The sequence below is a fragment of the Prionailurus viverrinus genome, chromosome D3, assembly GCF_022837055.1.
Source record: "Prionailurus viverrinus isolate Anna chromosome D3, UM_Priviv_1.0, whole genome shotgun sequence".
In the NCBI taxonomy this organism is placed as follows: Eukaryota; Metazoa; Chordata; class Mammalia; order Carnivora; family Felidae; genus Prionailurus; species Prionailurus viverrinus.
The window spans coordinates 16,095,649-16,107,902 of record NC_062572.1 but is presented as its reverse complement, the minus strand read 5'-3'; the positions used below and the strand labels follow the sequence as shown (position 1 = coordinate 16,107,902).

Here is a 12,254-nt window from a genome sequence, read left to right as displayed (position 1 = left end):
ACTGGAGGAGAAGGCTAATGACCCAGGCTCTCTCTGTCTTTGGTCATACAGATGTCTATTTGCAATACCCCTGCCTCTTCTGTTTTCCTTCTCATTGAAAATGGGCTTTGGACTTCGTCACAATCAAGCACAAATATGGAAGGGACTTTTTTGGGGCTCATGGGATGTTGAAGTATTGGAGGTGTTCTGGCCAGTGTCCATTTACTTTCGTTGGTAGATACCTAGGAGATAGTGTGGCTCAAGGGAAGGCATTATGAGCCACGTGTCCTTCAAAAGCATGAAGAACGTACCTCAGGAGCATCAGGTGACCTCTGTGCAGTTGAGAGACAGAACAAAAAAGTGGGCTTCTCTATGGAAAACAGTACGGCATTTGAAATTTTTGTTATTGTTTGATGTGTCGGGTTGCCAGTACTGAAATCCCAGTTTTGGAACGTGTTCCCTTTCCTTCGAGACACGTCTTCTCTCTTACAAGCCCATTCTCATCTTCACCATCCCTGTATCTCTAGTACATATTTGGCCAGTGGGAAGTGAAGTTACCTCCCTTTCTCTGTCTCTCTTTGTGTATGTATCTCTCTCTATCTCTCTGTCTCTGTCTCTCTGTCTCTCTCTTACACACACACACACACAGACTCACATACCTGTATAGACTTACATCAATGCCTGAACATAGTCTCAGATACTTTCGTTCGGGCATAAGAACTCTTTATATAGATCAGCATTGTCTTAGATCCCCAACTCCTCAGTAGCAGGCTCCATCAAAATAGCTTGATGGGTGTGGGTCCTTTAGTAATAATGTGAGTTTTCAGATGACTTTCAGATTTCTCATTTAGATTTTGCTTGCTCCTAAGTTTCCGTGCCTAGAGGTAGTGCTGGAAATTTAGAGATGGGGCTTGTAGATCACAAGGCACATTTCCTTGTCAGCACCCTTCATTCATTCATGCTTGTCTGTCTCCTTCTCGTGCTTCTGGGCTGTTTCTCTCCATAAATATCTTCAAGGACAAGTGAGAATTGTCCTTTTGCCCGTCTGTCATTAAAACCAAAAAGCTAGAGAGGAATTCTGCCAGGCTTGATTGAGAGTATTATATGATGCTTCTTTTATTGATGGGGCAAGTCTATTAAAAGGGAAAGCTTTCAGAACATCAAAGCTGCATTCCTATCAAAGAGCGAGGCATAGCCACCTGATTATAATCCTTCAAGAGGCTAGATTATAAACTCCATGGGGCAAGGACCATCATGTTTGATTTTGCCCACTCGTGTCATCTTTCTTTCCTTTTTTAAAAAAAGATTCCAGTGTAATTAGTATACAGTGTTATATTAGTTTCAGGTGTACAATGTAGGGATTCATCAATTCCATATGTTACTTAGTGTTACCTTTCTGAGCCTTGCTTCCTCGTGGATAAATGGGGCAAACGGCTTTCTTGCATATCCTTGCTGGGATTTTGTGAGGAGAAAGTGAAGTTGTGTCCATATGAAAATGCTTTGAGAAGTAAAGACATATGGACAAATAAGATGATGGTGATGATGATGATGATGATGATAATGGCGAGATACCACACTACCAAAATTGTCCAGAACAAAGAACAAATGAAATTATCAGAGGAGGGAGTTAAATATAGAAGGCCTCCTTCAGTTTGGGAGAATAGGACACATGAAGAGTAAAGGAAACAGAAAGACGAATTTCTGAATTTCACCTACGGGAGAAGAGAGAATGAGGGAGAAAGAACATCAGCAGAAGTTTGGGGAGGGAGACCCACTAAAAACACCTCTGTTGGAAGAAAGTGGGGAGAGGTGGGCGTACAAGACAAGAATGTTAGGGATGGAACACTTCCGTATCAACAATGGCTCAGTCCGTTAAGAGTGAGAACCTGTATCATTAAGAACAGTATTTCCCAAAGTGTGCTTTGTGGCGTATTAGCTTTAGGATCAAAGGGTCCTGGGCTACATGTTAAGCAAATTATGCCCTCTGTTAACTCTGCCACTGAAGAGCCACAAGGCACAGTGTTGGCTACACATTCTGAGAAACCCTGAAGAAAAGGAAACAGTTTACTTTTGCTAAACTTAGCATTTGACCTCCCAATTTCATAACCCCCTCCCCGCCCCTTTTTTGGTAAAACTTGTTAACATTGGGCAGAACCAGTTGTCCAAGAAGCATGGTTCTGGGAAGTCTGGCTTAATTGTTGACCTTGTAGTTTTGAGATACGAACCTAATGCCAGCATAACTGGAGGTTTTCAGATATGTTCAGGCTCGTGTTTTGAAGGCATCGCATTTCTGGATGAGTGGCTCTGAACTGAAGAGAGTCGTCCCATGGACTAGCAAGTTGAGGATAGAGACCAGTTTCTAAGTGTGGACCCACTGGTCTGCAGTGTGAGGATGCTGGTGAGCTCCAGACCAGCCAGGAAAGTTATCGTTGGGAACCAAGCATTGGCCAGCCTCTCGGTGAATCATGGCATTAGCCTAGTAGATCTCCTGGATGTTTTTCAAAAAAGTTGTGGCAGAAATGCAGAACATAGCTCAGAAGCAAGGAGCATCCTCAGAGATAAAGGTAGGAACAAACTTAGGCCTCTGTAGCCATTCATTCATCCAGTTCATTCATTCATTTATCAAATAAATGTTACTTATTGACGATGTGCTCTGCATTGTGCTAGGTGAGCTCAAGGGGCACACGTGCACAAATTGGTGTGAAGAAATAAAAGTGCCCTGAGAGAAATCTATTCCAAGTATAGTGGGCACAGCCTAGGGTGAGGGAGAAGGACAATCAAAAAGGCCCTCATGGAAGAGGTGATTTTCCAGCTGAGTTTTGAAAGAGGAGTAAAATCTGCATTTTAACAAGATCCTCAAGTGCTTGAGATTTGGGAAGCACTCGCGTGGGAGGTGAGTCCTCCTGCTTGGTCTCCCCTTGATGATTCTTCACAAGTTTCCTCCGAAGTCATCATTAAAATTCATACGTTATAAGTCAGAAATAATTTGCTTATTAATGACAAACTGCCCCTCAACCATGGCCTGTTTTGCTGACTCATTTAATAGCTGCTATTGTTATCTGGGCAGTGTTTGATGACTTTGGGAAATAGGCTCTGGTTGGACTACTTTTTTTTTTCCTTTAAAAAAAAAAAAGGTGTTATGGGGGCGCCTGGGTAGCTCAGTCAGTTAAGCATCTGACTTTGGCTCAGGTCATGATCTCCCAGTTTGTGAGTTCGAGCCCCGCGTCCGGCTCTGTGCTGACAGCTTGGAGCCTGCTTCAGGTTCTGTGTCTCCCTCTCTCTATGTGCCCCTCCCCTGCTCATGCTCTGTCTCTCTCTGTCTCTCAAAAATGAATAAACGTTTAAGAAGAAAAAACAGCTCTTACAGAATTTTCTTAAACATGAAAAAAATCATGTTCCCATGACCCAGCTTCACAAGCCATCCATTAGTAGTCAATCTTGTTTTATCTGTATTTCCCATATTATGTTATGATGCAATCGTCATATCATTTTATCAGTAAATTAAAATAGTATTTAAAATGTATTTTCTTTTAGAGAGGCAAAAAAAATGTTTTCTTTTATAGGAGCACACAGATGAACATCTTGAAATAGATGTAGTCTGTACCTCCAATAGCCTAGGACTGAAAGGACTCAGCAGTTTAACGTCTAGATTCCCAAGTAACAAATGTCAGTGGCCACCCTCTGCCACATAGTAACAAACAAAGCAGGGGCTGCTGGGCTGACATGCATATCTCTAAAATCTGCAGGCATCTATAACAGAAATTTCTAACAATGCCACACTTCAGGTAAGGTTCTTACCATCTGGAACCGTTTTTTTACCCTTCAGAGCTTCATGTGCCAGAATTCATAAGAAATAAATCACAAGGGTCTCTTAATATTAATACCCCGTTTCTCAGCTGACAGTCGTGTGGGAAGAGCTAGAGAGGGTTGGGAGAACCCAAACTGAGAGGCCTTATTGGGTCTACAGTAGCTTACAGTAGCAGTAGACCCAGTATTGGGTCTATTGTAGCTTATTGGCTACAGTATTTAGAGCTCCAACTTGTGAACAGTGTTAAATCTCCTGGGTCAGCTGCCTGGACTGAGAGATCTGTTATTTCCAAGTTCTGCCTTGGTCCCATACACACACACACACACACACACACACACACACACACACACACACAATCTCCTCTCTAAATTTAATTGAAGTCCGCTTGAAACATAGCTTTGATGGATGAGCAGCCCCTGGTGGAGCCTGGGTCAGATGGAAAGAACAGTCAGTTTGGTTTGCTTTTCATCCTGCGGGTATTTACTTTCTCTTTGACCACAAACCTTGTCTTCTAGAGCAGATGTGGTCAGGCGTGGGGCAGGGCTATAGCTTACTCTGCCAGCCCACGACCAGATAATGGATTTTGACAATGGCTTTCAGACCACCCATCCATTATCCACTGAATCTTCTGTGGGTGTATGAGACCCATTGCCTTGTTATGAGGAGGATTTCTCTTTGCCTCTTTTCTGTGTTGGATCTTTTTTTGCTGGATCCTGTGTCTTTCTCTTTCTTGATTTACTGCTTTGTGCTGGGGGAGCACATCCTCCCATAGCTTTCTGAGAAATGATGTATGGGAGATAGTTTTTGTTGTTGTTGTTATTGTTGTTTGGGTTTTTTTTGGGGGGGATCTTGAATGTCTGGAAATATCTTTATTCTCTCCCTTGACCAATTGTTTGGATGGGTCTAAATCGAGGTTGGAAACAATTTTCCTTCGGGATTTGGAAGTCATTGTTTCACTGTTTAACTTTCAACATTGCTGAAAACATGGCATGCTTTTTCTTCTTCTAAAGTTTGTAGGATTGGGGAGAAATTTTACCCTTAAATATCTGAAATTTCACCATGATGTGCTTTGGTACACATTTTATTGGGTATCAGGGGACTCTTTCAATCTGGAAACTCATGCATTCAGTTCTGAACATTTTTCATGTAATCATTTATTTAATAATTTCCTCTCTTCAATTTTCTTTGTTTGCTTTTGGAACTTTCCGATTAGATGTTGGATTTCTGGGAATGATTCTCAAATTTTCTTATATTTTCTTGAGTATTTTCATCTTTGGGGGAGAAAATATCCTTCCTCATTTTTTTTTTTATTGTGACAAAATATACATAACATTTACTCTCTTAACTATTTCTAAGTGTACATTTCGGTGACATTCAGTACATACACATTGTTAGGCAGCGGTGGCCACCACCCTTCCCCAGAACTTTCCCTGTCTTCCCAAACTGAGACTTTGTATCCATGAAACAATAACTCCACATTCCCCTTAGCCTGCAGCCACTGACAACCACCATCTCCTTTCTGTCTCAATGAATGTGACTACTCTATGTACCTCATGTAAGTGGGATCATGGAATATTCGTCCTTTTGTGGCTGGCTTATTTCACTCAGCATAGCGTCTTCAAGGGGTATATTGTAGCATGCATCAGAATTTCCTTTCCTTGAAAGGCTGAATAAATATTCCATTGTATGTGTATACCACCTTTTATTTATCCATTCATCTGTTGATGGACATTTAAGTTGCTGCCACATTTTTCCATCTTTTTGATTTTTGTATTACTTCCTTGAGTTTATCTCAACTTTGACTTCTAATCCTTCTGGTTTTTTTTTTTAATCTACCCTCATATTTTTAAGTCCCAAGCTCTCTGTTTTGCTTCTCTGATTTATTTTTTTCCCAACCTATTCTTGTTTTGTGGTTACCACCCAGTTTCTTATTTCTCTGAGGATGCTCATCATCTGTCCTTGAAGTTTTCTTGCGCTTCTTGGCATTATTTATTTCCTTGCACTTCATTTCTTCTGTAAACCACAGGTCTCTTAACTCAGAAGAATTGCTCCCATGTCCAATAATCTGTGACTGCCTGTTCATATTTGGAAGTGAGACACTGAAAAACTTCTTGGAAGTTTTGTGTGTGAGGATGGGGCTTGTCGACGGGTGGGTGGCCTGGCATGACTGGGTGACAGTTCCATGATTTCTCTGGAGAACTTCTAAATGTTTGTGTCTGCAGGTTTGTTTTCTTTTGGTATGGCCACATTCTTGAAGAGAAGTTCTCCAGTCTCCTACCTGGATGCCAGGGTAGGGGTACTAAGTGGGGACAGGGGCTAGAGCCTTCCTTGTTCCGTGGTGTCTTAACTGTAACCTCAGGTGTCTAGAGCCATTGTGTTTAATCTCACCAGAGAGCAAATCTCCCATCTTTTGTCAGGGTTGTTGAGGAAGTAGGTGCCTACTGCATGGGCTGATAGATGACCTCTGGTAATAATGACTTCTTAAACAGACTTTCAAAGATTCCTCCTCTCTTTGGCCCTACTTTTAATTCCTACCTTCAGAAGTGATATCTTCAATGGGTACCTCCAATTTCTGAGTCTTTCTAGAGTTTTTTTTAGGGCACACTGACTTTATTCTTGTTGGCTTCTTCTTCTGCAGGATTCAGATTTCAGTGTTATCTACTCTGTAAAGTCAGTCAGTGTTCAGCTAGCCATTTTCCATGTTCCAAGATTTTGTCACCTCTTTCATTTCTTCGCCTGTTCTCCTAATTTGTCCTTGGGTGTTTGTGCCCTTTTAAATTCACTTACTTTCATTTTAAGTGGTTTTGGAAGGGAGTGGAGGGGAGCAAGCATGTTTAATATTCCGTGCTTAACCAAAAGTCTTCCTTGTTTATTCATATGCATTCCAGTTTAGCATTAATATTTACTTTTAGGCTGCAACAGTTATTTATTCCAGTGACGTTTTCTTGTCATTGCTTTTGTTCTTACTGAATTTTCTAGTCTCAATAAAAAGAGAAAAACTGCCACTGAAAAGGCAATGGCTGTATCCCTAACACACCGTCATCTCCATCATCATCATCATCATCATCATCATCATCATCATCATCGATACTTATTGAATGCTAGCTGTGTCCTAGGCATTGGGATGAAAACATTTAACTTTTATCATCCAGTCTTCACAGCAGTACTTGGGTAAGTACTATCACAATGGCCATTTTCCAGGGTTGGAAAACCAAGCCTCAGAAGGACTGAGTCGGTGGCATGAGATCACAAAAGTAGCAAATGGCAGAAAAGGATTTGAACCTCAGTGGTTGGTATCTAGACAAGTTCTCTAAGTGTGAGGGAGAAGTTCTGTTGAAAGAAGGCTTATATATCACCCAGTCAAATGTCATTGGCTGTTTCATATTCACTCTTAAGAGTGACCAGATTGGTTCAGCTGTGCAAATGACTGTATCACGTACTCATCAAGTATGGAGGCTCAGCATGGATTCAACTCCAGTCTCTTGAGCCAGGTAGCAAATTCCAGCCACACAAACAACAGATGGTGAACTCAACCTGAAATTGCCAACACTCCTGCAATTTGCCTGGAACCTTTCTTCTACATCTAAGAGCACAGAAATCTTGCTGATCTTATTTACTGCTTGACAGAGGTAAAGGAGTATATCGACATCTGGAATCGAGCATGGCACATAATAGATGCTCAAGAAATATTTGTTGCACAGACAGACATTCTTTCTCCAGAGTCAGAAGCCGTATGGAAGTTACGGAGTTCCTTTTGGATGGAATAAACAAAGATACCCAGGGATGGATGGGAGCGTGGGGAATGAGGCTTGAAAGCCAGCCTGAAGCTCCATTTTCCAAGCCATATGGCCTGATGCAGGGCTCCATCTGTATGCAGAAGGGGTGCCATTTTCAAATTCCTACGAATGTGCAATTTGGGCTAGAAGTGGCTCAGGCTGGGGAGAAGTTCTTGAGACATCTGTCCCTGAAATTGAGTACAGGTTAAGTGCACTTTCAATGCAGGCAGTAGCAAAGATGTCTATGTCTCTGCCCCTGGCAATGCTTGGCTCATCAAAGTTTGGATACAACAAGCCATGTTGTACCAATTCTCACCTGTAGGGCACTGACTGCCTCACAACTCCCAGGACTTCCCTATCTCCACATGGGAGTGGTGGAAAGATCACAGATGCCCACACACAGCTTGAAGAATGTTCTTCCAAATGTATATTTTTCAAAGTAGTTTTATTATCCCTCAACATCTCCAACTGGGTAATTTATAGAATGCTTCTCAGGCTTGGTTTAATAAAGAATCTCGATTGTTTCGAGATTTGCCCGTTCTTCCTACAGTTCTGGGAACTAGTTATTTTGAGCCTTATCAATATTTTTCATACATTCACATTCATGTGACTTTGTATTATCTTTACCGTGTTTCTTGATTGGGGTGTTGTTGATATTTGGGGTAGGTCAGTTTTTCATTGGGTGACAGACTCCAGCATTGCAGGATGCGACTACTCTTAGCTCTTTCCAACAAATGCTGGTAGTGCCCCCACATCACTGCGACACCACAGTTTTTGAGTGCCTCCATGGGGAATGGCATCACTCCCAGCAGCGGTGTGCCTGACTTTACCACAAATTATGGATAAGTCAGACTTGGAAATAGCCAGATGGAAGCCCACAAGACACCCTAGGGAAACATACAGCTGGCCAAGTGGGTCAGCCACCTCCTTCCTGCACACCTTTCCTCTTCCTCTTTATTCTTTGGACTTTGGAGTCTTTATCTTGAAATGTGTCGAGCCCAGATCCACATGGTTTCAATGGGAAAGCACCTCAGAGGGAGTGCGATGGAGAGGGTGTGGGAAGCTCTTTTTTAGAATTTGGGTTTCATTTATTTAATGTTCTGTTTGGCTTCATATGTGACATATGTTGTTTCCAGGCTCCAGATCTATCCATCTGTCTGAAAATTATTGCATGTACCTAGCACAATGCTGGGAGCTCGACATGCTTTATCTTGTTCCATCCTTATAATGCTTTTGCTCCAGTTAAAACGCTTTTCAAATTTCTATTTTCTTTCTTTTTTTTTTTTTTTATAAATTGTTTTAAATGTTTATTCTTGAGAGAGAGACATACACACACACAGAATGCAAGCAGGAGAGGGGCAGAGAGAAGGAGATATGGAATCCGAAGCAGGCCCCAGGCTCTGAGCTGTCAGCACAGAGCCTGATGCAGGGCTCCAACTCAGAAACCGTGAGATCATGACCTGAGTGGAAGTCAGATGCTTCACCGACTGACCCATCCAAGTGCCCCTCAAATTCCCATTTTCTAGATGAAGAAACCAAGGCTTTGCGAAGGTATGAAACTTGCCCATGGTCAACATTCCCAACTCCAGTGTCTGGTTTCTGGCATTGGAGTGGTGTCTTGCTATAAAACTACTGGAAAAGTCTTGAGAGAGGGAATGGGGAGGAGGGGCTCAAAAAAAGAGGTTTCCATTCAAAGCATGTACCAATCTTATCCCCAGGACACACCAAGCGGCATCATTAGTATCCAACCTGTCACTACCAGCTGGAGTGTTAGCTCATATCCGATCAATGAAGGAAAAAGCCTTTGCAGGCAGTTTTATAATTGGCACTGGGAAAGGGGTGAACTGTCTGCTGATTCATTAATAAATCAGGATAGAGTGTGGGCACCGATTCCAGCCAGAGTGTCTGCTGCTGCTTGGGGAATTTGGCTGCAGCATCCTCCCCAGTTCGCTGCGGAAAACCCAAGACCGGATATCTCTCTGGTGAGGAAGGAAGGGAGGAAACTGGCTGGCTGGTTCTGAGGAACCTGATACCATGGTTTTCCTGGCTCCAGTGGGGAAAAAGGCAGCAGGAGTTGAGCAGACATCATGATCCATTAACACCATTCATTCATTCATTCATTCATTCCCTCACACATGCATTCATTTCATGTATTTATGGAGCATCCATCACCTGCCAGATTCTCTTCTAGGTGCTGAAGATACAGCAGTGAACAACACTGGCAAATACCCCTGCCCTCATAGGGCTTATACTCTAAGGAAGGGACACAAACAGTAAGCACAGTAGTAAGTAAAACAATGTATCAGATGGAAGAGAAGTGCTTTGGGCAGAAAACAGCAGGGAAAGGGGAGTAGAGCTTGTGGGGATTTTGATTTTCAACACTGACATCTGAGTAAAGATCTAGTATTAACGTCATGCTGGACACTTGTTCCAAGCGTTTTATAATCATCTCATTAATACGGCAACGTCAAGAAATTATGGCTATGATTATTCCCATCTGACAGACAAAAAGAGGCGGAAGGTAAGAGAGGTGCAGCGATTTCCGGAGATCCTACAGCTTAGTCTGTGGTCGGAACTCGTGTTTGAAACCAGGCAGTCAGTTTCAGCGGCGGCCCGCTTGCATGCTGGTGCAGACAACGGACAAACGGGGTTTGGGACAGAGCAGGCTGAGCGTGCAGATGAAATCTTTGTGTGTGCCCACCAAGCGAGTGCGGGCGGCCTTGGTGGGGGACGGGGGCGGATCTTCAGCTCAATCTTCCTGAGCTGAATCCCACTCTCGGTCTGTGGCTGCGGAGTTGGGTCGCCCAGCTGCAGGCGAGGGACCCGCGGGAGAGGGAGCTCGCTGCAAGGGTTGTCCCGGGACAGTGCCGGTCGGAACCTCACCCCGCCGCCACCCCCGGGCCAGCTGCTCCAGTCAATAAGGCGAGGGCCTCGAGGACGCTCGCCGCCCTCCTGGTGGGTTTCTCCCGGGAGTTCCCACCGGGGCTGAAGGGGGCCGCGGAGCCCAGCTCTGGGAGGGCAGACTGGACCACCAGCAGCGTCTGGGCGAGAGAGGCGCGCGGTTCGGGAGGCGGGCGCGCACAGGGCGCGAGGAGTACCCCAGTGCATTCCTGGGAGCGCCCCGGGACAGAGCGGTGGAGGGGTGCCAGGGAGCCGTTGGGGGACGCCAAGAGAGGCGGAGATAGGGTAGGCGCGCCGCAGAAAGAGTAAAAGAGAGGCGAGGGCTCATGTCGGAGGGGGCGCTCAAGAAAGGCCTGGAGAGAGTGCAGGCCGCTGGAGAGAGGGGGCCGGGATGGTGGGTGGTGGGTGGTGGCGGAGAGTGCCAAGGAGAGGGAGCTGGCGTAGGAAGAAGCGAGAAGGAACCGTTGCCTGGAGAGGGGTGCCTAAGAAAGCACGGGACCAGGGTCGAGGAGAGGGCGTCGGAAATCGCTTGGGGATCCCCAGAAAGACTGTGTGCTAAAAGAGTGCCACGCGCTGGAGAGGGGGAGCCGCGGGCGCGGCACGGAGCGGGCCGTAGAACCGGCGCGCGCAGAGAGTGGGGCGTGCTGTTGCCCGCACGGGTGGCGCACTTGGAGGTTCCAGAAAAACAGGTTGAGAAGAGCCGCACCGTGCCCAGGGATGTCAGAGGAGACAGGGAAAGAAGCCGCAGAGTCCACGGAAGAACTCCCCGTGTTGGAAAGAGTGCACCCACCATGGGCGCTGGAAGGACGTGGAGAGCCGGCCTGGGAGAGGCTGGGTCAGGGCTCTGAGCGCCCCAGGGAGCGCAGAGGAGGCGCTAGTGGTTGGTGGCGGAGTTTTGAGAGCCTGAGAAAAAGGAGGGGGCGCAGAGGACGGAAAACCCTGGGTGCGCTGGGCAGTGCGTAAGGGAGCGGTGGAGAGCGCGCTGGGTCCCCAGTACTGGCGCAACGCTGCCCAGGTCTCCCCTCCCTGATTGCTCCAGGTCCTAACTCACTCACCATGATGGAGAAGACGAAAGCCACGATGTTGATGGGGTACGCGGGGCAAAAACACGAGACGATGGCGAGCCACAGGTAGTTCTTGGGCCTGGGCAAGTCCTCCTCGGTCTTGTCATCCTCGGTGTTGGCCTCGGGACTGCTGTCCAAAGCCCTCTTGAAGTCTGCGCTGGGGTCGTTGTACTGAGACATGGGCGAGGCTGGTGGCACAGGGAGGGCGGAGGAGCGCACGGTCGGTGTGGTCTGGGACTCTGGCCGCCCGCTCTGGCGACGCTCTGAAAAGCCAGCGGCGCGGGGCTCGAGGGAGACGTGACCTCACTTCTCCGGCGTCCTCCGCCTGGGCTGAGGGACCGGGGCCAAGAACCTCGGCACAAGAGGGAGGGAGGGAGCAAGGGGGTGAGGAGAGGCGGCGGGGAGGAGAGGGAGCCCGCCCGCCTGAGTAACAGGGGAAAGGCACTTCTTGCAGACACACCCAGAGACCATCAGACAGACACACAGACTCACTCCGAGTCCAGAATGGCAGGAGGCACAGGGAAGGGGAGAGCGAAGGCCCTTTAAGGTGCAAACTGGCCCGCCTTCGGTCTGAAGAGGACCAGGTATCTTTTCGAGCTGCTGTATTTGAATACACTAAGTGTAACGGAGGGTAATGCAACCTTATCCATGTGGCCACAGAGTTCCTACTTCCTCTTGACTAACAATTTGCTTTTCCTGACCCAATCCCTTCTGGTACTCAGACCC

The 12,254-nt window shown here is 46.1% G+C and overlaps 1 protein-coding gene across 1 annotated transcript in view; it reads right to left on the bottom strand.

Moving 5' to 3' along the window:
- TMEM233 (transmembrane protein 233) overlaps nucleotides 1-11,708 on the bottom strand; it is a 37,350-nt gene extending 25,642 nt beyond the window's left edge. Inside the window, exon 1 of the mRNA XM_047828195.1 lies at nucleotides 11,520-11,708. Within this exon, the coding sequence (XP_047684151.1) occupies nucleotides 11,520-11,708 (189 nt within the window). The remainder of the gene's footprint in view (nucleotides 1-11,519) is intronic.
- Nucleotides 11,709-12,254: the final 546 nt, after the last annotated feature.